Raw genomic sequence first — 26023 nt, forward strand, 5'->3', positions numbered from 1 at the left:
GATTGTATATACTTTACATGATTTCTAAAGCTACATTCATTAAGGTGCGGTGACACGGCAGTCGCCTGTGCATTAATATTGCATTTTTTACCAAGTCAAGCTTATTCTTGACCTTGGAAACAGTAGTTTGACGAAAAAAATCGTAGTGGCGGATCTAGAGAAATATCCATTGGGTGGCAAGAGGGATGCATGGAGAGTTTAAGGGGTGACAGAAATATATATAGGCTGACAAACAATCGCATATATCAATATTTGTTTGGAAAACAAATTAAGATTTTTTAAACTCAAAAACATTACATAATGTTGGCACATGAGTAAAGCATTGAATGTAAATATCAAAAGGTGGCATTAAAAATCTAAATTAAATCAAATGAAAAAAGACTGTTGAGAATGAGTGGATGTGATTGGTTTAGGTAGGATACTGAAGAGCTTGCGGTCCTTGGATTCAGACCTCATGCGGCTGAGCTGCTGTTTGTGGCAGCGCAGGCTCCAGGGGTTGTGGCTGATCTTCTCTGAACTCAAACCGCTGTTCCAGTCCAACATCTGGAAGGGAACGTCCGAGTGGATCTTTGGGTCGAGCCTGGGACTCTTCAGCTCTGCAAGGCTGCAGGGAGGGACAAAGAGAGGATCATTAATACAGCAGACATTACTGTTGGCAACCTCTGATCAAACATTTCTATCTACGATGGATTTAAAGGTTCGTCACACAAATTTGGTCTGTCTTGTGAAGTCTGTGTTTATCAGAATTTGTTTTTGCTAAATTATTCCTGTCAACCAACTAATGCATTAAATAATAATTACCCCTCTGAGACTCACAATAGAGCCATTTTTGTCTTATTTGGGAGGAGGACAGGGGGTCTTTGGGGAGAGCAGGTATATGTCACATAGAAGTGGTGTACATCATCTGAAAGCTGGGAACCTGAAGATTAATTTGAGATGCAACTCAGCACTGTGGAACTGCATAGAGTGATACTCAAGGTATGAAATTCCAAGACTGTTTAAGGACCTCAGTATGCAGAAATATTCAATTACACCATTTTAGAACAGGCAAAAATAACATTTATACTGCATTCAAAAAACTACATGGATTTTGCCCCAAACTGCATGTGATTATCATAAAGTGGGCATGTCTGTAAAGGGGACTCGTGGGTACCCATAGAACCCATTTTAATTCATATCTTATCTTGAGGTCAGAGGTCAAGGGACCCCTTTGAAAATGGCCATACCAGTTTTTCCTCACCAAAATGTAGCCTAACTTTGGAGCGTTTTTTTGCCTCCATCCGACAAGCTAACATGACATGGTGCCAATGGATTCCTTCGGTTTTCTAGTTTCATATATCTGTAACTTCACTCTAGCTCTAAAACTGAACCTGCTGCAGCATCTGAAAGACAGTAAAGTCAGTCGGGATCGCGGGGGGGTTAATTGACTAACTCTTTCCCCACTGGTTTATTGTTTTTAATCTTGTCCTTTAATACGATCTTACTTATCAGAAGTGTCGGTGTCGTGCGACTCCCTCCTGTCGGACCGCTCCTCCTTGTGTTCAGTGGAGGAGGAGGAGCGATGGAGGCTGCGCCGGGAGTGTTTCCTCCTCGGTTGCTCCCTCTCCGGGGGGTCGCGCTCCTCATGCTCCGCGGTCCCTCCTTCCATGTTGCTCTCCACGTAGGGGTAGGCCACCAGGTTGATGTAGCCGTCAGAGTCGCCTTCGAAACAAACCAGCACCACACCTGACAGGACGGAGCAAAACACGGACAGGATGTTTAGAAAAAAACATATTTATTACAATACCAAGACAGACAAATATAATCCATCTTCTAAAACGCTCTGAAATGTCTTACAAAATGTTTGTTTAGAAACAGCATCGTTTAGAAAAGTGACAAGCCCTTTACAGCAGAGGAAGAAGGGACAAACAGCGACTAAGGTCTTCATGGATCGTCTCAGGTCTTAGTAACCGACACTTGAGATAAGTCGGGCCAGGTCTGAATTACATCCAGTCTAATCAGGCGCGGAGGGACCTCATTGTGTTGCAACAGGCTGTCTCAGGTCTGTGTATCAACATGTCTAATAATACCCGAGTGCATCAAAGCAGACTCTCTATCACCTCTAATTATTTTTACACCTGCTGCTGTAAAAAGCTTTTAATGGTTCCACAGTAAATATCAGACATGCTGTTAGTTTATGAGTCCAATAGATCTGTCAGGTCCAAATCAACGGAGGTAGCATTTAGCATTCATGCACCTAAACATGGAATCACTGTGTTCATTTGAACGCGACCTTGACCTAAAAGTGAGACCATGTAACTTTTGTTGAACGCCATTGTGGCCAAAAGTGACAATTACAGAATAATGTTAAAAATAGAGATGCACGATTAGGTTGTCAGCTGATCGGCCATGACTGGCGGCTGATCAATCTCATATATCGGATTTTTCTGCCGGTCAAATTTACTCACATGTGCCGCATGGTGGTTTTACATCACACACACAGCGGCACAGACAGTAACGTCAGGGCCACACATACACAACATGTCGACAGTGTGGAAGTTCTTCAGCGTGAGTAACATAAAACGAGACATAACAACACATAAAACTCGTAAATTGTTATACATAACACCTGCAAGTCCAAAATAATCTGTGGAGGAAAAACCATAAAAACATTTGGAACAACTGTGTTGTTGTATAGATATGTTGCACCTGTTTTCTTCTGAGAAACTAAAATAAGTTAGATAAAGTGGGATATACTGATATATATGATATATATATTCATTTCAGTTGAATTTTATTTGTTCAGTAACCTGGAGCACTTTTATTTTCAGATTTGTTTGAGTGAGAAAAGGTCCTTTAACTTGGTGCTGTTTGAAGAAAATATTAATAATATTAATAAGTTATTTAAAAGAACAGTGTGTAACATTTAGGGGGATCTATTAATAAGTATGTTTTCTTTTGTGTAAAATCACCTGAAAATAGGAATTGTATTTTTGTTACCTTAGAATGAGCCATTTCTAATTTTTTTTTAAAAAAAATTGCAATTGGTGTATCTCTAGTTAAAGAGTAGTGAAACAATGACGCAAGTAGAGAAGAGCCATAAAGTCAGCAAAGGGACTCTGTAACGTCAGTTATACAGCAGTGTCCATCTAAAGTTTCTGACATTAGCCACCATAAGCTATTGGTCATAGGTTGTCACAGGCTGTAGCAGCAAAACCCCTGAGTGTGTTGAATTGAGCAAAGGTGTGTTCTTCACAGTGTCTCTTTAAAGCTGTGGTAAGTAATGAATATCTTTACATTAACAAGAGACCGTGTGTAATATAAAGGGTCACTCGTAGTACAGTTCACTCGAACGGAGACCAAATAAAACAATCTGGAATTATTATTTATTATTATCTACAAATGTAGATAGGTGACAAATGAAAGAAAAACCCAAGTGTGGGAGTGGTGTCTCCATCCACAGGGTTCCCCGGGCTCACTGATGGTTCGAGGAGTATGAAAATGAATGCTGTGGCCTTCGCAGTCAACACATCTCAACCTAACTGAACACTTCTAGGAGATTTTGATGTTCTGATGAGCTCCACAGAGATGAAGAATCTAACAACACCTTACTAACACACTCAATGTTGAGCTTCACTGCCATTTGTCACCTGTTTGTACATCAGGATTTAGTGAATGTTTCGGAAATTCAATTGAGAAATATACCCAGATAGAAAATGTTTTATTTATTTAAACATTAAGCCGTTATTTATAGCTTTACAGAGTGGAGCATCTCATCCCCACTAAGTGAGACGATGAACATCCTCCCTGTTTGTCCAGATTTAATTTTGCTGTCTGTTTGCTCAATGGCGGGAAATCAACTACAAACATCACGTCAAGTGTGTGCTCTGTCCACAGGAAACTGGAAATTTGATCTGATAATGTCAAACACTTTCTGGACAAAACAACCTTGACAGATTGAGAAAGTCATTCCTGGGCAGCTGTCTGTCTGTCTGTCTGCTGTTATTTAATCAGCAGGACAATGGTAGTGGGCAGAGATCCAGGGCTAAATATAGACTCTTTATGGATCACTGTTGTCATGGCACTGGGACCCACAACACCAGGAAGGTGAACTGGTGGGTTACTGGGAATACAGACATACTGGTAACTTCAGCTCAATGTACTGACACTGTAAAGTAGCCAAGTGTGCTGGAGGAAGGTGGGATGTCGTTGTTGTGAATTATTATTAATTGTTTTATTTGAAGCCAAGTTAAGGTAATTAAATTACATGATTTATGTTGTTTGGTTTAAAAACAGTTAAAGAGAAGGTTTAAAAAAATGCTATTTACTTTATTTACAGTGTTACCTATTGATGGTTATTTGATAGTAATGTGAACTGTGTTGACAGGAGATGCTTTTATTTTGAAGAGCAGGAAGTAATCTGCTGATTGTTGTCGCTAGTTTGATGATGCTATTGAACACGAGTCGTCCGTTTTGCAGAGCCTGCCTTGTTTACCTTTTTAAATTCTTCTTCTTTGTAACTACAGCATATTTGGAGAGTACAAACGTTACGTTTTGAAAGACACGTTTTGTCATCATTATGAAGCTTCCACTACACAACAGTAGTTTTTATTTTTTTTCCGCATTTCTGTTTTTTACACACAAATTGAAAGTGTGCATAAAAATAGGTGGATGGAAACACAGTCTACCACACCCACACAGTCCTTTCAAATGTCTAATCAAGCACAATCAGTGAAAACACTTGTGTGGATGCACTGTGGTCGCGCAGGGGATTTAGTACTTAATAGTACTTAATACGTTCTTAAGTTCTCTTAAGATCTTGGAAGACAAAAAAGCCTTACAAGATCTTTCTCACCACACTTTGCAATTCATTTTTTTTTCAGAGTAACACTTGAATTTGATTGTGCAATGCAACGTGGGACAATAGTGTCCGTCAACAGCACACTCAAAAATCACTTTTCTTCAATTCTTGTCTGCAAACTGACGGTGTTTTTTTGTCATTTAGTCAGTTTTCCTGTGTGACCCCACTATGTACTCAAAAACCTGCTTAGAATCAGTATGACGTGTTGAACTTGGACACAGCTCGTGTCTCGTACTGCCTTCCTGCCAAACCTTCCTCATGGCAGACATCTTCTAACTATAAAGCAAGGAATCTCTGTCTGTATCATAAACCGTATATTAGAAGTGGACGTAGTGACCATGACGTCACCCATTGGTTTATGGATTGCCATTTTTTAAGCCTGGAGTTCGGCATTTTGGCCGTTGCCATCTGGGTTTTTTGCAACCAGAAGTGACACGAGAGGGTGAAGCTAAGTTCAACCGAACTCTGAATGAGACATTTTCAGTAGACCAAAAAGGTTACAATTAACTTTCATTAACTGAAAACACCAACATTCACACAACTTTGAAAGGGTTAAAGTTCTAAGACAAAAACACGAACAACTCCCAGACCGGACAACACCATGGTAGCGACCTGTCAACCACAAGATATCCACCTCCTAAATCATAACCTGCTTTGTGGTCTATTGGACTCTAAACGGGAACATAATTTACTAAATGAACATCATGCTGTATTGAAGAACACTCGAAACTAGAAACTGAGACCATAAACTCATGTTTACAATGTTTACTGAGGTAATAAATCAAGTGAGAACTAGACTCATTTTCTCATAGATTTCTATACAATCAGACTTCTTTTTGCAACCAGAGGAGTCGCCCCCTGCTGGCTATTAGAAAGAATGCAAGTTTAAGACACTTCTGCATTGGCTTCACTTCTCAGACCAGGAGGTAGCCCACTGGTCTGTATATGTGTATGTGGGTATGTCCTTCACATATTTTAACAACCGTTCATCCAATCTAATTCATACTTAGCGTTTTTATTTGCTCCTCCTAGAACATTTCTGGACCAAGCTGGAAAAATTTACTTTTTTGGATGTTGATGTTCTATACAGTTTTGCTATAGCTGGTCCTCAAAGTTAGCTCAAATGCTGTGGGCAAGGCAAAACATGTCAATATCTCCTGAACACTTTGTGCTATTGCAACCACATTTGGTGGATATGTGTAGATATGAAGTCTACATGACCATGAAAACTCTGGTGCCATTTGGCCAATAGATGGCGCTGTAGTATCATCATCTAACTATAAATCAATGAATCTCTGTCTGTGTCTGTATGTGTATGTGTATGTGTATGTGTATGTGTGTGTGAGTGTTTCTTTTGCATATCTTGAGAACCATCCATCCAATCTATTTCACACTTGGCGGGTGTGTTGTTGGGGACCCAGCAACGTGCAGTGTCAAAATGCGGGGTTTCAGGGCTCTGTGTTACGAACGGCCACTGTACTAGTTTTTACATAAGAGAAACAAATGTATCATAATGGCTGCATTCCATTGACGTGTTTCAGTGTCAGGGCCCTGGTGTTTTTGTTTGTTGACTCTGTTGTGACTTAGAAGCACAACTTAATGGAACTGAGCCATCACTAATGTTATTAGTTACAACTGCTCCATCCACCACCTAAATCTCTCTTCATCACCCAACCTACTTTCATTTGTCATTGTCTCCCCTCTCACATAGTTTGCTAAATGATAAATAGGTCACATACATGTAGGAGAGGATGAGGTGTGTGTGTGTGTGTGTTCTGGCTGTCAGAGTGTGTTTGGGTCCGTTACTACAGCAAAAGCAAGTAGAAACCGCTACATTATGTGCCCGGTGATGAAGAGCAGAGCAGTTTAAACCACGTCACTGCCAGTAAACATCCGTACTTCCGTCCTCCTCTTCTGTCTGTCTGCCTCGGCATCCGCCTCCGAACCCAGAGGAGTAAAGATTATCTAGAGCAGTGTTTGAATTACGGGATAGCCAGAGTCCCTAAAAGAGACCTGGGCTCCTCTGAAAGCAACAAGTCTGGGGGCGTCACAAAACACAAATTAATAATCAACCAAGTCATTATAACATCTCTAAACCTAATGTCATGAAAATACAGAAAAGGTATCTCTGCTGCACACCTGAATGTGAGACAGGTGCATCGCAGGGCAGCAACAGCTCACTCATTGCTGGCATATTAAATATTCCATACAACATTTCAATTAAAACAATTCAGTCTAGCAGTAAGCAAGACACGTTTTTCATTTCCATTTAAAGCATTTCTAATCCTACAATGAAAGATATGACAAATAGAAATATCTTTTAAATGTGTTTGCGGCTCTTTGAATTGGCCTTTATCTTCTGTTGTTAATATATACATGTTGTAGACGTGGCAGGGGGTGTTTTTATGTATTATGACTGTGGGCTGCTTTCATGTTGTGTTGTTTTGTATGCCAATCTTTGTGTGTAAGTTTTGTGTGTGGCTCTGAAGCCAGATTAGATGGATTTATCTTAAGTAAGTACACTCATCTGTAATCTTGTGTTGTGGCTGCGGCGAATTGGCCACAACAAGACAGTAGTTGACACTCAACAAGAACCTGCGGCTGAGAATGTGTGTTCACTGTTCACAATGTAGAGTGGCTACAAGTTCAGGCTGCAAGGAAGTTTCGAATACCAATTATCACAAAAAACACTATCCATTCCAGCTACGACAGACAGTTTCCCACCGAGAACCTGAGTCAGTTATAACATCTTAATAACAAGTGATTTGGAGAGAGTACAAACTAGTTAGCAAGTGAGCAGAATAAAAGACAAAATGCACAGCTAAAAGTAATAGAGATGGTTAAATTGTCCAGCTTTTGCCATTCAACTGAAAAAAGACGAAGCCTAAACTCTGACAATTCCAGGATCAAATTGTCTCGTATGGAGTAACACATGCAGCTACGGGTCCAACACATTCACTGTTTTCACAGCAGTGAAATAATGTGGAAGAATTCCATGAAAGAGTATGATGAGAGGGTATTTAAGCCCATCTGATAACATAGTTGTGGTAGTACGTCAGAATAAAGGGTTAGTATATGGAGTTCGCCAACAAATCCAGCTTGTATCCATAGCTACACTAACACTAAATAAGTACTCTCTTAAAAAAAACTTGTGCATTTGGCTGCCGAGATTAAATCAGACATAACTTGCCTGGGCATTGTTCTGAATCAGAGTTAAATTTCACTTCACACATGACGAAGATGAGCAAAAAAGCTTTTTATCACTTCAGAAACACTGCTCACCTGGTAGAGCAGGTACAAATGCATTTATATTTTGTATTGTGATGCACTTTGAGCTATATATCTTGTATGAAAAGTGGTCTATAAATAAAGTTTATTATTATTATTATTATTATTAATAATAACCATCAGAGAGCTGTGACTGACCTTTATACTCCGGAGTGAACTCCTTCATCTCTGGAGGCAGAGACTCGTAGAAGCGCTGCTCTCTGCTGATCAGAGGCTTACACACCGTGTGGTCATCATAACGCATCATACTGGTGTGACCCCCCACCTGCACACACACACATGAAAATAGGCAAAACAGGTTATATAAAAACTTAAATATAATAATATTATATAAAGTGCTTTTTTTTTTTAAGATAAAAAAATAAAGATTAATGTCATCAACGTAGAGCTCTAACTTTATGTCAGCTTTTCTGAAACACACGCCATTCCAACCCACCTGGTGTACGAAGGGCTCCAGTGGAACGCCTCCTGACCGTGGTCGAAGTGCAGCCCCTCCCCCCTGCCCCGCCCCCTGTAACTTGTTGTCCATGTTGTTGGTGTGAGGGAGGCACATGACTCCTGGCGGACGCACCGCGCCTCCTCCTGCCGAGGAGAAAAGGATTTATGAAAGGTGTGTCAGAGAAAACTAATATGGGTCTTGTTTTGCAGTAAAGCTGCCTCTACACTCTATAGACGAATAACTTTGGAAACCCCCTCCGCCCACAACTTCCATTTCAACATGTCATTCAAACACTTCTATTCTAGCATAACCAGCCCACAGTTTTGCTCAGGCAGCAGCTCTCACTAGGACTAGGTATCATTTAAAGAAATTCAACATAAGCAACATCTTCCCTCATCACTTTACCTTTATATACTTTACTTACTGTTTTACAAACTGTTTACACCTCTGTATATATATATATATACATATATATATATATACATATACACACTGTATATATTTGTGACTTCTCATTATGCATATACATTTACTACATTGCTATTTACATCCGGTTTATTCATTTGCAATTAGAGGAAGACCGAGGACGTTTTACAAACTACCGTTAACGGCGCAACTGGGCTCTGATAGCGGCCGACGGCTGCACAACCGCCACCAGTCACGCAGGGACGTACATCACCGTTTTGCATGGAGGCTCCATACACAAAGTCAAGGTAGAGAGGGAGAAAAAAGTTCTCTCTCAAACATATAATGCAACACTCTCATTGCTTTGTCCCAGATACAATACATGCAGACAGGGAGATAAATATATCATTCACTGTTACTGCATTGTTGGAGGGAGCCCGAGATCCAAGATTTTCATTGCCAACGACTCGTTCTCTATAATACTAGTTGTGCGTATGATAATAAAGAACATCAAACTCTACTCCTGTCCTCTGTTGCTTCTTTAATCTATGTACGGAAAGCAGGTGTGTTTCATTTATCTAAAAGAGTATAAATATGTCTTTGGCTTTGATAATCAATCAAAGGATATGATGTGAAACCTTCCTCCCTAGTCTTCTGGTGATGATCATGTTCACAACTCTTGGTTTGCTTGAAAGAAACCAAACTCGGGGTGGTCCTGGTCTTACCTTGGGCATGGGCTCTGGTGTGCAGTGACGGGGACAGGGGGGCGCAGGGCACCACGGGCTGCTGGGAGCGCACGCCGGCCCCGGGGGGAGGCGGCGCCAGACCGAAAAACCACCTCGCAAAGCCTCCAATCAGAGTGCTCCAATCCACCGCCGGCAGCACGGAGACCCAATCAGGACAGTGGGTGGGGTGGCAGAGTTGGGGGGAGTGCAGGGGGAGCAGTGTGTCAGGTAGGCAGGGTCACCACTTCCTGTGGAGAGAGGAAATAATACCATGTTATGTTTAATATGTATTTAAAGCTGCGCCTTTTTTGCCACTTCAGGGCTCCAGAGTGCGGCCATATTTGTCGCAATGTGTCAAGTACAACTAAGCATTTTCATTGGCCGCACCGGTGCACCTGACATTTAGTTTATCTGTGCGAGTGTATGTGTGAAACCGCTCCCTGTACTCCTCCTCGAGCAACATCACAACCTTTAAACATACTATTGATTGCTTTTTCATCAAGAAAAATGCTGTGATGCCCGTTACACCTGTCCACAGCCCTGAACGGCCCAGCCTAGACCCGACATCGCCGGCGGAGCTAACCGCTCCACCACCTGACTGCCCGGTTCTCCGTAAAATACCTAATCCTGATCAGAGGCGCCGGATTCATTTCACAAGTGTGGAGCGGGGGCAAAAAGTGTGTGTACATCTGTGACACTGTACATTTAATAACACAAGACAACTTAAGCGCTATTTTCTTCTCGCCAACAGCTGATCTGCTCTGAGTGCCGTAACTCTCTCTCTGTTGCTTGACCACACACTCACCACGCACACATTACATTACGCTACTCTTGGTACCAACAATGTAATATGTAAACATGTGGATTGCACTTATATTGCACGATCGTACTGCGAGCATCAAAGCTTGGTGTAGCATGGCATTTTGGAGATTATCGTCATCCACTCTCGTTCACAATGCGGTACAGCGCCCCTCTGACCCAACATCTTCTGCTGAGATGGCCTCATATGACTCAAAAAACATTTACCTGCACCTTTATTCCCCTTAACAGTATTAAGTATTATTGTGGGGCCAAAAGGCGCGGAGAAATTTTTGGGAGCAATTGTGTGCTGGTGCACATAAACGAAAAAGTTCTTCTGGAGCCCCACACTTGCAGTAAAGTCATTTTTGCTGTAAAACCAAAACTATGAGCTGAGAGAGGCTAAATTGCTGTTTGAGAAGACACATTTTTGGTGAAAAAAATCCCTGACACATGCATGATGTTACATGGTGTGCTCCTTCAGCACAAAACAACAGTCTCATTCACAACAGGGCTGATGTAACGGAGTCTGAACCAGCTCATAAAAATAACACACACTCACACAGTTCTCTGGGCATGTCGCCACAAACAGTTGACATCAAATGTTTCAACATGTCAGCTTCGGCCAGACTGTCACACACACACTCACAAATACAGACACGCATATTTACATTCTCTACGTAGCTCAATGAGTAGGACAATGCAGCAGCAGCAGTACTGTCAGGGTCAGAAAAGACGTCCCCCTGCACATGATGTTTGCTTTTATCTCATTTAACTTTGTGTTTGGAGAGCCACTTCTAAACAAGGAAAAGAATTAAGCAATTAAAGTATGGAGACATTTAAAAATCCAACAGTATGTGAAACCTTACACTTCCTGGAACACACTTTACTCCCCAAACTACAAAGAAGCAGCCCATGGTTTTGTTGTAGCTCCCCACAGATGTCCTCTCAGCTCTCTGCTGATATGAAACTCAACTGTTATTAATCGACAGTAATCTGAGAGGATATTTTGTCATTCAGGATTTACTCTCTCTCTCTCTCAAAAATACAACAAGCCACAGAATGAAATCAAAGCCTATCTGTTGCTGAGTAACATCTAAAATAAAAGACACAAAATGATTAACATTTGAAACAATGACACTGGAGACGATAACAATGTGAACAAAACACCAGATTTTTTTTTTAATTACCATATCAAACAGCTAAAGACACCACACAAATGTAACAGAGCTTGTTTCTAAAACCATGTGAATTAATTTCGGTACATTTTTAATCATTCAAATGTACGCAAGAGATGATGGTCTTTGAAAAATATTGCATTGGACGAATAAAGGTTCCTGGAAAAAAAAAAAAAAAATAAATCATACTATCTGGTTTAATGCAGTTTACCAAATGCAGAAATACATCAATTCAATCAGGGATGCACCGATTGTGAAATTCTGAGCCGATACGGATGTTTAAAATAACAATTTGGCTGATAGCCGATACTGATGTTGTTTGTTTAGTTTTTGCTGTCATTTATTCCCCTTTTGTGCCGGGGAAACAAAATCCTCTTCATTACAGAAAAACTAACTGAGCTGTTTTTAAAGTCATTCAGCATTTCATTACAATGTCTTTGAATGAGCACAAATTAAATCATACAAATGTATGAAAAAGTCTTTTTTCCTGTTTCAACATGACAATACCCCCCCTACACAAAGCCAGTTCCATAAAGAAATGGTTTTCCCAGTTTTGTGTGAAAGAACTTGATTGGTCTATACAGAGTCGTGACCTCAACCCCATCTAACACCTTCAGTTCATCCCTGCCGATATAACAGCAGATAAATGCCAATCATGCTCAGCTATCAGATATGGGTGAAATATTCGGGTGTCCACATACTTTTGGCTATAATTTATTTCCCTGATTTTCCCTCCTCTCCCGTGCCTTTTCTCAAATTCCCCTCTACCACCTCCTGTCCAATCCCCCTTTCCCATCATGCACCTCAAAGCTGCCCCAAAATGACTCATCATCGCCTGCCTGAAGGCATGAGACGAAAGGAGGAGGAACAAATAACGGAACAAAGAAGAAAAAGAGGATTGGAAGGCCCATTAATGACGTCACAGCCGGCTCATGTATGTAGGTGTGTGTGTGTGTGTGTGTGTGTGTGTGTGTGTGTTTTTCTGAAGGCATCATCTGGTCAATGTCAAGGGTGCAGCGAGGCACGTCGCTCACTGATGATATCATGATGTGGGCTCATAATAATGGAGCAATGCCAAACACAGCCTCCGTATGCCACAGTTCAGACATCCCAAGACATTTTACAAAATATAAACCTTCCGATTTTACACAAAACAGTAACTCGGCTCATCGCTGAAATCAGTTTAATGCAACATTTGAATTCTGCACACCCATCACCTAATTGGGACTGATTAGATTGTTTGCCTCCTTTTCAAAACTTGTATAAACCCCAAAAGGTTAAATTTTTTTCCGACTGGCTGCTCTGATTAATTACCAAGAAGCTAACATACGATGTCACTGATCAATCAATCACCTGCTGAGCTGAACCACACAGATCCTGATGCATCTCACCTCGCTATCTATGTAGTTACTACATGACCTTTAAAGCAATCTCCTCACTCATTAAATATGTGGTCTTTGCTTGTTTTCCGTGAAGGTTAATAAGCCTAATATTATATTTATTCTAGAATTAACACAGGCACAGTTTCTATCAGGCAATTTATTGATTGAAAGAAAATTAATCTGCAACTATTTTGATAATCAGTGAGTCATTTCAGACGTTTTTCCAGTTTCCAGTTTTTGGTTCTAGCTTCTCAAACTTGACGTTTTTGCGTTTTTTTTCGTCATCATTTCTGATAGTAATAAATGTCTTTTGGTTTTGGACTGTTGACAAAGCCAAACAAGCAATTTCAATGTATGAAACTTTGGGCTCTGGGACATTCTGATGGACATTTTTCCTTATTCTTTGATTAAATAAAATTAGATTAAACACTAATGAAATTAATCAGTAGTTGCGGCCCTAGTGTGGATAATTGAAAGTGATGTATATGTGATGCCAGTAACAATGAAAACTACTATATACTAGGGGTGGGAAAAAAATCTATTCACCTATGTATCACAATTGTTTTTTTTTTTTTACAATTTTGAAATTGATTTAATGCCAGAATCGATACATTTGCTTCATTTGAGTCTATGCGGAGGTACAAGGAAGTTACCATTGTTATTGTTGTAGTCTGAGTAACATGACGTCATATCCGTTCCGTATACGTTGACTAAAACAAACCGCAGCGAGCCGAAACTTGAAAGTAAAAAAACGGGTCCATGTGGATACGACCTGCACCCTTACATTTTAAATCCAAAGTGGTAAACACTACAGACACAGTAAAGTAAAGTAAAGAAACACTTTGGGTTTCACACATTGCCAGGAAAAGCAGAGCTAGACATCACGGCTAAAGCTGCATGCTAATTCGGCCGACGCTACAACTGTAGAACACCCATATACTGGCATTAATGTTAAATTAGGCCTGCACGATATGAGGAAAATCTGCGATGTGCGATAACATTTTTCAATATTGCGAAGACAATATGACTTGCAACAATTAAACAAATATTGAAGTGTGCATATTAGCTATACATATACATATATTTTAAATATAACTAGGCTACATGTTGTTTCTAGAGCAGCAACAGTAATGTTTACAACAGCAAAGTCACTATATAAACTCATTAATATCTCACTGGAAACAAAATGTTAATAAAATAAATCATATTCCTGACATGAAAATATTGAGTGAAGTTTATAAAGACTGACGAACATAGACATCAGACAGTATCTGTCCTTCTGTCTTCTGTCCTCCCTCTGCTGATGTGATTCACTGCTGCAGGTAACGTTAGAGCTGCTCTGCTGTTAGGGGCTGCTTTGTCTCAGCCAGCTGATGAGTTTACAAAAGGGATGAATTTAACCGATAACTGACCGACAGACAACTGAGTCTCCAGTTCACCCGTCCGGGAGCGTTACTGTAGCAGAAACGGTGCTGCGTGTAGTGTTGCGGACATGCAGCCGCTTTCCCAGTAACTCTCCACCGCACATTTAGTTTAGTTTAGCAGGTTGTCAGCTGTGTGTTTGCCTGGCGTAACGATACTCTGTCGCCGAGAAGTATACATGTGTGACTACGTCCAGTTTTCAAAATAAGGTGTTAACAAAGGGAACTGTATATACAAAATACATATAGAAAGAAGATTGATTGGATTATATTCACCAGAAGTATAAAACATTACATGTCCCTTATAAATTAAATAGAAAATACCACTATACTCTACTATATACAGTAGAGAGGTAATTACATTGTGCAAATACAGTATACAGAATGGCTACAATCCACAAGAAAGGGCTGGCTTTGCCCCACAAAGCCAGCCAAGGTATGCTGCTCTGTGACCGGACAAAAACAAGACCTTGTTTTTAACCACCATGATAAATATCTTGGCCATAAAAAGAGTCACAAGTTTAACTATTGTACAGTGTCCAGTATCATTTCCAAGTGTTTAGCAACTACACCAGTGAACCACTGGGAGGCTTTTATTTTGACTTTAACACTTAGGTTAGTAACTGACTGCTTGTTCAATAGAAACTCAATTCTCTTATTGATCTGATGATATATTTTCTGCGCTGTAAGGGAGCTGCTTACATGAGGAGCTGCAGGCACCAGACACTTACTGAAAACCTCAAACCTCCAACATGTCATCAAGGTAAGAAATACCTCTAACAACACTGTTCCTGATGTACAGAAAAACACTCGCACTGGGCCCACATCACAGGCAACGACCACGACTGCTGCACAGCACGGTGCACGCATTTAGCCACGATGGAAATTCAACATCTAGCTGTCTGATCTCAGGTCACGATCCAAGCTTGACCAAGCATGATGCAACCCCAGATGCAGGCTGGAGCGAGCGCGCACACACACACACACACACACACACACACACACACACACACACACACACACACACACACACACACACACACACACACACACACACACACACACACACACACACACACACACACACACACACACACACACACACACACACACACACACACACACACACACACACACACACGCAGAGCAAACTGTGTTTCCCACGAGCAATGAATTCTAAAGTTAGAGCAACAGTAAACATCAGGTCACATCTGTTCTGGGATCAGTGAAATCAACCCGATGATCCATGACTTCTAACATTTCACTTCACTCAACAACACACACACAAACACCGTCTATCCGACACTTCAAATATGAACACATACACCGTCTCTGTGAGGTCTTACGGTCCAGCTGAATACTGTGCCAAGAGATTATTAATTCATACTTTCAATTATGAATGGTTGCTATCTTATTGCTAAGCATGCTATACTCCTAATATTGACCTCAAATTCTCACAGAGCATACAAAATAAAAAATGAGATCATCACTGTGTGCAGTGTGCAGTGGTCATTTAATCATGAATATACTGTAGAAATGATAAAATAAAATAAAATATGTAATTTATTCAGAAATCAGTATTTTAAATGATATAGAGGAAGGTTGACTTCCTATTGGTGGTGCAAATGCAAACAGAAAAAAAGCCCTTGAAGGTTCTCGGGGGAGCTCCCCAGAACTGTTTGGTCCGAAAACACCTCACGACATTCTGAACAGACATTTGTGGTCCCCTGACTTTTCCTCTAGTGCCACTATGATGGTTGTTGTTTTACTGATGTACCTTATGGATGATGGCAGTGCAATTTGGTACAGACATTCATGGTCCCCAGAGGATGTCTTGCAATAACTTTGATCCCCGGACCTTTCATCTAGCATCACCATCTGGCAACATTTCATTTTGCCTGCTAAACTAATGACATTCCTATCAGCTTCTGCTGTATGTTGTGTTTAGTGCTAATCAGCAAACACTAAACTAAGATGGTGAACATGGTAAACTATACTTGCTGAACATCAATGTTAGCATCATGAACATGTGAGGATGCTGATGTTAGCATTTAGCTCAAAGCACCGCTGTGCCCAAGTACAGCCTCACAGAGCTGCTGCTAGCATGGCTGCTGGCTAAGATCAAAAGGTATCTGGTAACACAGAGGTAGGTATCGGGGTATTAAGTGAACAGCTGGTGTTTGGTAACTCCTCTGTACGGTGGTCTTGTCTCCGCGGTCTATATGTGTCTCCAGTGAATTCCTGGCACACAGACAACAGGTGTGTGTTTCCAGCAGGCAGCGTCCTGTATGCAGTGTGATGCGAAGGGCTGGGAATAGGCTGGTGGAGGGCAAAGTCAAGGACGACTTTCCTCCCCCTGCTGTCTCCCACATACTCTATCCTCCTCCTCCTGTTTCCTTCATCCCCCTCCCCAAATCCCCATGTCTCCTCACCTTCCATCTTGTCTTTTTAATCTCATCCCCCTCCTTCAATCCTTCTTTCTCCTAAGGCTGGACGATCGCACGGTAAAAACAATAGTTTGACAAAATACCTCCGTACTGATTAGGGATGCGCTGATCTGACATTTTCAGTCCCGATACCGATACGATACCAGAGCTAATGGTATCAGCCGCTACTGAGTACTGATCCAATACCAGTGTTTAATTAATAAGCTGTATGCCTCACTGTGTGGAAGTGACTGGGCTCATTCTTTTATGTGAAAGGCAACATCAAATGCGAGATTGGAAGCATTTCTATTGCCTCCACACGGCTCTCAACATGGCGATGATTAAACAGTGCTAATAGTGAAAACAACGGCAACACTGCTGACAGAGCTAACAGTGATGACCTTAGGGGTGACCGGAGGATGGGTGCTCCGCTTCTGCAACGGTGCCATCGGTTGGGATGCCATTATCAGCTTTAACCGCTGTATGAGAGCAGTGCAGAGTAGTAGCTGTGAGCTAGCAAGTGGGTCACCCTCACATGCACTAAAAGCATGCACGACCGGTCTGGCAATGTCAACAAAGCACGGAGAAGCTCGGATTTCAACACACACAGAGGGAAAGTGACTTCATTCTCTGCTCAGGTAGACATTACTGCTCTAATTCTTTACATAGCAAATAGTTGTTTGATGCCATATTAATGCTCTGGATATCGTATAGAGCATCTTTAAACATGGCTTTCTTAATTTTGTAAAACAAAATGTAACAAATAAATACATAGATATATATTTACTGAATTATTATCTATTATTAAAATAATAAATTATGCACCAGCAACTTGGTTAAAAATCTACAAAATGAATGAGCAACCAGTCCATGCAGTGGTGGCTACCAGGTCGCAAAGATGTCGTCTGACAAGAACAGAGATCTCCTGCACACTCTCTCCCTCTGTCCCCTGCTGCCAGTGTGAGCACAACTTGCTGAAACTGGAGGAGGCAGCCCAGGAGTCCACGGACCAAAACAAACAAACAGACAAACAATCCAATCTCTAATCGTCCCCCTGTGTCCTGCCAGGTGTGGTGAATAACCTGAGCGGCCAGCCAATCAGCTTAGAGGATCTGTGTGAGCATATCTTACATCACCGAGCATCACTGTGACAAAGCTGTGGGCTCACTACGGCTCTACAACACCGACAGACTGATTAAGCTGCTATTTCTGACTGACTGACCATGTGTGTGTGTGTGTGTGTGTGTGAGGGAATCCTTCTGTCCTTCAGTAAGTCACAGATAGAGCCAATTAAGGACTTCCGGGGACCTCTAAGAGAAGTGCGTAGTTTGGCAGTGAGTTGCATGAGAGTCGAATTTAAAGGGTTACTGAGGATATGCACTGCAGCACATTTATCATTTGTAGGAGATGTTGTCTGCCTGGTTGAGTAGTTTAAAGGAAAGGACCTTTCTAAATTGCATGTCACTGTCTGGTTTGTCTGAAGACCTGGAAGACACTCAGGATTTCAAAACTTAAAAAAAAAATCCTCTATTGGCCCTATAAATCATCCTTCTTGCAGGAAGAAGAGGGCATGGCAACAAGTGTTTTACTAGTTTATTTAACTGTTGTTTCAAACAAAGTACATAGCAGAGAACTTGCTTTTGTTTTTTTGCTTCATTGCATTCAATACACCAGATGTATTTTAAATAGCCATGCATTAGCATCCCTACCCATCTACTTTGTCTTGGTAAACACTCTGCAATAATCACAAAAATGTGAAATCACAAACCTGTGCTGCCCTTTTGGTGTTAGGGATGTCAATGCAACATTGACTGAAGTACACTGCAGATGCAAAACTAGCAGGCTGAGGTGGACAGAACACAGTAAGGAAGGGACGATACACCTACCTCCTGATTTAATACTGTCACGATACTTGGGTGCCGATTTGATATGTGTTGCGATTTTTAAGTATTGCGATTCGATATTGCGATTTTTAACTTTTTTATCACTAGGCCATGGGAAAAAGTTTAATCATACACTTCTAGGGACTTTTACTTTGGAAAATATCTAAATTAACACAGTAGAATGTTTGATTTTCAGCACGTATGTAGTCAGAGATGTCCTGAAGTCAAAAATATCAGTCATTGTCAGGCATTATTTATTACTTTTTTCCAGCAACCCAAAAATCAAAGGATAAAAGACATTTCCCTCACAAATTAGTGGTATTTTCTTTTTAATTTATAAGGGACATGCAATGTTTTATACTTCTGGTTTATATAATCCAATCAATCATATTTCTATATACTGTATGTATTTTGTATATACAGTTCCCTTTGTTAACACCTTATTTTGAAAACCGGACGTAGTCACACGTGTATACTTCCTCGAAGTCCGTTGCTAGCCCATCAGCTCCGTTCTCTTTATACATCCATGGTCAGCTCCATCGGGGTCGTTTGAATGCATTTAACATTAATGTCAGTATATGGGTGCTCTACAGTTGTAGAGTCGGCTGATTTGACCACGAAGATGAGAGTGATAGCTGGCTTGATGCACGTTACCGCAATACGATAAAATATCCTGTCCATTACAGAGTTAGCATGCAGCTTTAGCCATGATGTCTAGCTCTGCTTTTCCTGGTAATGTGTGAAACCCAAAGTGTTTCCATACTTTACTGTATGTGTAGTAGGGAAGTAGGATTTCCTTTAACTGTTTAACCGATAGTGTTAATGGTTAACGGTTAAACGGTTAATTATTAACATCCCTAATGTGTAGTGTTTACCACTTTTGATTTAACATGTAAGAGTGAAGGTCGTACCCACGCAGATCCTCCGCCGTTTTCTACTTTCTCGTTTTGGCTCGCTGCGGTTAGTTTTGGTTGATGGATATGGGACAGATATGACGTCACGTTACTCAAACTATAACAATAGAAGAGTTAACTTCCTTCTGCCTCCGCATAGACTCAAATGAAGCATATATATCGATTCTGGCATAAAAAAAAATCTATTTCAAAATCGTTAAAAAAAAAAATAAAAAATCACGATACATAGGTGAATCAATTTCTTTTTTTCTCCACCACTATAACACAGTGGAATACAGTAGAGTAAGAATCTGGTTTTGATCGGCTTTGAAGGCACAATGGGTAGGATTTTCCTTAAAAAAACAAAGTATAGACCGATACAATAATAATCCCTCTCAATCATCACTTCTGACCCACTAGAAGTGTGTGGTGGTGTCTGTATCTACAGAGACCCTGCAGCAAAACGCCAAGCAGGCAAAGCTCGTTCCAAAATGAAAGTCAATCTGAGGTTGGCTTTCACCTGCTGGCGAGCAACGTAATCCTCATTGAGCCGGGGCCAACTTTGAATGTTGTGTTTACTAACCGCAACCAACAAATCATCAGCGTTTAGCCACACAAGATAAAACTACTATAACAACTACTACTACTGTTTCTCTTGCTCCTGACAATAAAGAAAAAATGCCAAAAGAAGCCTTAAAAAATCTGTCTTGCAGGAAAAAAAAGACAAATAACCAAAACAAAAAACTCTTCTCCAGAGTTTTCATGAGATTAATCTACATATAATGACTTCACAAACCCCAATGAGATGTTTTCAAACTTCTCAGTCTGACCAACAGACCCAAGAAATGCACAGTGACTCAGAGAAAAGCAGCGAATGCTCACATGTGAGAAGCTGTGTTTTACTTGATATATTAATCATTTACTTACCTAAATCATTTTAATCAATTACTATTATTTAAACTGTTCAGTACTACTCTGCTCCATCAATCGCAACACAGAGGGCTGCAAAAGGTGTCTCTCACCCATGAAACACTTATCTTACACAGTTGATCAAAGTGCTTACAATCAACAAAGAGACCTGTTCCACCTGCATTTAAAATCACCTGAGGTAATCAGATTATAATCTGTCAGAGGACAACCACGAGTGTTGGAAATTTACTTTTTTGTCCACCTGCCACTGTGGCTGGTGGATTCCAAAATCTACCAGCCACTCATTAGAGTACCATTGTTTTTTTGGGTGTTGAATGAATCAAATTTAGGAGCCACTAGCATATTTTACCAGCATTTGGCTGGTGGCTGGTGTGAATTTCCATCCCTGTCAATCACATGGATATACAGGTGCAAATTTACTCAAGAAGCAACAATGGTAAAGCAACACAGTAACATCAACAACAGCAACAACAACCGAACTGGAACACATCTCCAACCCACACAACCTCATACTGGAACTTTGGCTAGTGATGAACTCAGTTATGAAGGGTAGTGAATATAAATTTATATATTTATGGCTGTTAACTTGATTGAAAAAAGATCTAACCAATCAGAAGTGGGATTAAAAATGGCAACATCATCTTCGTGGATCACAACAAAAAAAATTACAACAGAAAAATGGTGACGTGAAGTGTGGATGAGATGGACGTAGCTGCGTATAGGTTGTTGTTAATTCAACTTGCAGATATAACAACTCTTAAGTCAACATGTTTCTACAAACATTAACTGCTCCTAGCAAACACTACTACACCTTCTGTGCTGACAGAAAATGATGCAGAAGGGACGAATACATCCGTCACATTGGTTCAGCAAAATAACCCCTCTATAAAATAAAAACAGCTAATATGAGCACAATGTCAGACTGAATGATGAGGTGAAAACAAAATAACAATTCAGTCTGATTATCAGGCTACATCTTCTGATCTTTCCTCTCACCTGTGCTCACCTCTTAGGCAATATACATATTAATCCTACATTGCTGCATGACAACATTTAGCTGTGTTGGTCCACACTACATAGATTTAACCACATTTACATCAGAGGGGTCAGCGTCTGCTGCCTCATCAATGAAGTTGGCGAGATTAAACAAAGAAGGGGAAAGAACTCCATTTAGCTGCAGCGTGTACATGGTCATGTAGGAGCTTTTCTGATGGAAACTAATTACTGCATGTGGATCTCAAGTGAAAAAGTTAAGATATCAAGGGGTCTGAGAAACACACTGGAGAACGAACATATCTCGTCTGGTCTGAGAAGTTACACCTTGGGGTCTTCCAGGAGGACCAAGCTGAGGAGAAGGAGGAGGAGGAGGAGGAGGAGGAGGAGGAAAAATGGACAGATGGATCCAAACAGGAAACATGAAGATGTATACGATTCAACATATATGGAGCGCTAGGATACTGATGGACAAGAAAAAAGCAATATGAAGTGCTTCCTGTCTTTTATAATGGACCATGCATATTACATGAAGTGACGTGTTTAACAATCAAGTGAGGAATACTGAACGCCAGATGTATTCTAAAGCAGAGTTCCAATTATTAGCCAATTGATCGAACCTCAGAGTCAGAACAATAATTACGGAATAACTATCATTCAAATCATTTTTTTAAGCAAAACTGCCAGAAACGTTATAGTTCCAGCTTCTCAAATATAATACGTACGATTGTACGATTTTTAATGCTAAATGCAGTACCTGTCGGATGCAGTACCATATCGATCCAGAGATCAATGTATCGTTAGACCCCTAAAAATTCTACAATACTTTCTGGATATAATAATCTAACTTAAAAACTCATCTCATGCTATTCCCAGTCACTATTTTCTTTCAATTTTTGGTTTCTTGGTGGTATTGTTCTAAAACTAAAATTTAAAGCATTGTAATGTTCTAATCTGACAAATTCAGTGAGTGTAGATAAAACCCAGAATTCATTACACAGTCAGGAGCAAGAGCCAAGACATCATTATCATCATCATCATCATCATCATCGTCGTCCTCATTCCCATCATGATGTCTTATCTCAGCAGCTTGTGTGTGTTATTGCTGAGTGGTTGCATTAGTGAGGCGTAGCATAACCAGGCTAAATGATGCTAAATAAGGGCTGGAGGTAGCTGCTGCTGACACAAAACTCACACACACCACGAAGAGAAGAAAATAGAGACCTTGGTTCAAGTGCGATAGATAATCAATTAGGCGGTGGAGGAAAGGGGAAAAAAGAGGAGGCAGAGAAGGAAAGAAGGAAGTAATGAAGGATAAAGAGACAGGAGGTGGTAAAAAGAAAGTAAGAGGTTGTGAAGGAACTGAGGGTGATGGTGAAGGAAAGGAAGACATATGGAGGAAAGAGTGAGATAATTAAGGAACAGGGGATGAAAGGAAGTGAAGGAAAGAAAGAAAATCATGAGGGGAGGAAGTGATCGGGGAAATAAATGTGAGGGAATTAAAGGAAGAAGTCAGGAAAGGAAGAGCTAATGAGGGACAGAGGAAGCAATTAAACAAAGTATGAGATAAGGATCGACACAAGGAGGCAGGGAAGGAACGGAGAAAGTAGTGCAGGAAAAGAGACCCGGCTCTTTTTCTGTATCATAAAGCCCTGTGGGAGAGAAACCCCAAAACACATCTGTCAGTCTCAAAAATCACAAACTACAACTGGGAAAAACACAAAAACACACACACAGCTGCTGCCATGTCCCCTGACACAAGTCAACAGCTGCTGAGCGACACACACACACACACACATACACACGCACACATGTACACACATACACACATACAAACATACAAACATACAAACATACAAACATACACACACAGAAGAACAATCCGTCCTATCAACAAGCGTCTGAGTGAGACAACAGCTCAGATCAGTCAAAACAACCACCAAGACCTCACATGTCTGCCATCTGGGCTCCTTTCTCACCACTAACCTAAGACTCTGGCGTTACCGCAGCAACCCAAAGTCACGACATGTCAGTCAGCTGATGAGACTTTCATGTCAACAAGACACACAATACTCAAGTTAGAAGTTTTGGGTCAAAACTGTGGTACTACTGTATGTTTTCCCCTCGTGTTTGTAATTTCTTTTGCAAAATATTAGAAACACCTCTCAATAAAGTTCAGTCCCGTTCAACAAAACCACCAATGCAAACTACAACCTCAATATACGTACAATTAAATGAATACCTCTCTGACAGTGTGAATCAAAACTGGACAGTATTATCTTTGCAAAGGTAGAATATAAGATAAGATGAGATATCATAAGCCTTTATTGATCCCCAGAGGGGAAATTCAAGAGTTGCAGCAGCACAAAGACAGAAATAAATAAAGAAAATCTGTTATAAAAAAGTTGGAAAAATAAATAAATAAATAAATAAATAAATAATAGTAAGAGGTATATACAACTAGAATAAGAATAGAAGTTAAAATAAGAACTATATAAGAGCAATTTAAGTCAAAGTTACGAGGTGAAGTGACAATAGCAGCAAGTCAGCAAGTGTATTATGTAAACAGTGTACACCAGAATAATATAAAATGTTATTAAGTAGTGTTGTCTGTATAACTATAGCAAAATAATATAAATATATAATAACATATCCGGCTGACCTGAATGCTTAGAAGCCTCAACCGTTGCCATGGTAATCGATCTTTAAATTAGTATTCAACTGCTTTGTTGTTTTTTTATATATATATATATATATAAGTATGTAATAATGTATAAAACTCATATAGCCCATGAAATAAGGAATAATCCCACAACATTATTCATTATTCTCAGACGGATATTGCTGTTTGTTGTGTGAAGAGGTGTGTGTGTGTGTGTGAGTGTGTGTGTGCGCATAGTAGCGCGTCAGTGTCACTGTACCAGGCACTGAAACGGGTTCACGTACCTAATGAAGTGGCCACTAAGTGTGTAAACAGTAGACATGTTTAAACCTGCAGTAGGCAGAATATTTTTGGCATCATTGGGCAAAAATTCCATAATAACATTTCAGCATATTGTAATTCAAGTGTTCTGAGAGAAAACCAGACTTCTGAACCTCCTCATGGCTCTGTTTTCAGGCTTTAGAAAATCTAGCCCATGACGAGAGACTTTGGCCAATCAAAGGTCATTTCAGAGAGAGAGCGTTCCTATTGGTTCCTATGGAGGCAGCTGTCAATCACTCGCAAACTCCGATCACATGGTCAAACTAGGTCTGATCAAATATGAATCAATATTCTCTTACTGTAATGCCTATTTCTAAACTCAAATGTTTTCAGAAACATCTTGTAGTGTACTGTTGCTATGCTGTAATAGTTTGACCGTTTGATCGCAATTCGCGAGTGATTGACAGCTGCTCAGAGACGGCAAGGCTCCAGCGCCGCTCTGATTGGTTGTTTTCCTCCGGTCTGTGAAATCTTGCAGATGCCATTAGGAGCACCGGAGGACACCGGAGGACAGGTTACCTCATGGTTCTCAGTCTCCACTGAGAATTATTATTGAACCATTTCAGTTTATTCTATATGCAACAGGAAGTTATAGTGATTACTGCTGCTACGGCAACTAAACACTAATTGTTATAAGCTTTGTTTTATAGCCTGCATGGACCATGTTAGGATCCTGTACGATTTACCACATAAGTGGGACCAAAAAGCCAGGCTTAAGCCCAAAGTTAGCCAGCTAACCTACCTGTCGTTCTCCATTCAAACCAAAGGCACAGGCACTAGGACTTGCTTTAGAACGGAGCACTCAATGTTTTGAGTAGAAGCGCTCCAGATGTTGGTTGGTTGCCTGGAAAAGGCTAAACTATCAAATTATAGACTAAAGTTTAAATTATACTTCAGCAAGCCGACAGAACGTTGTCACACATAATTTTTTATTTATAGTTTGGCAACAGTACACGCTGATCTTATAGGTACAGACGCCAGGCCTGGCTGAGGTTTGTTTACGTTCTGCAAAAGAGAGCGTAGCAGCGCAGGAGAAAAATGTAGAGAGTTTAGAGGCGGAATTTTTTTCTTAATCTCAACATTGTTGAGATGATACAGGGATAAGGAGTGGCTAAGGTACGTCCCTTGAATAGAAACGGTCGATACAAGAAAATTAAACTAACTTCAGAGTGTTGATTTCTGGTCCATCACACCAATAGAATTGAATGAATTGAACTAAATCAGTATCGGCACAAATATTGACCTTATTAAATCGATCAGGTATCGGCCAGATGTGACCAAAAGAGTAAATACTGTTGTTAAACAGTTGTTACGGCTGTCAAAGTTAACGCGATAATAACGCATTGACACAAATTAGTTTTAACATCAATAATTGACGCATTAAAGCAACTTGCAATTTTTAGTTTTTTTAAAGCTAGAGTGAAGATACTGGCATCATA

At 40.4% G+C, this 26023-nt stretch overlaps 1 protein-coding gene across 3 annotated transcripts in view; it reads right to left on the reverse strand.

Moving 5' to 3' along the window:
- ip6k1 (inositol hexakisphosphate kinase 1) overlaps positions 1–26023 on the reverse strand; it is a 40886-nt gene that overhangs the window by 9921 nt on the left and 4942 nt on the right. For all 3 annotated transcript variants that reach the window (XM_037753186.1, XM_037753026.1, XM_037753109.1), the window contains exons 2-6: positions 9698–9945; positions 8565–8710; positions 8267–8393; positions 1485–1725; positions 423–604 (exon numbers count right to left, since the gene is read on the reverse strand). In XM_037753186.1, coding sequence (XP_037609114.1) covers positions 423–604; positions 1485–1725; positions 8267–8393; positions 8565–8681 — 667 coding nt within the window. In that variant the 5' untranslated portion in view covers positions 8682–8710; positions 9698–9945. The remainder of the gene's footprint in view (positions 1–422; positions 605–1484; positions 1726–8266; positions 8394–8564; positions 8711–9697; positions 9946–26023) is intronic.

This window comes from Sebastes umbrosus, chromosome 1, assembly GCF_015220745.1.
Source record: "Sebastes umbrosus isolate fSebUmb1 chromosome 1, fSebUmb1.pri, whole genome shotgun sequence".
Taxonomy (NCBI): domain Eukaryota; kingdom Metazoa; phylum Chordata; class Actinopteri; order Perciformes; family Sebastidae; genus Sebastes; species Sebastes umbrosus.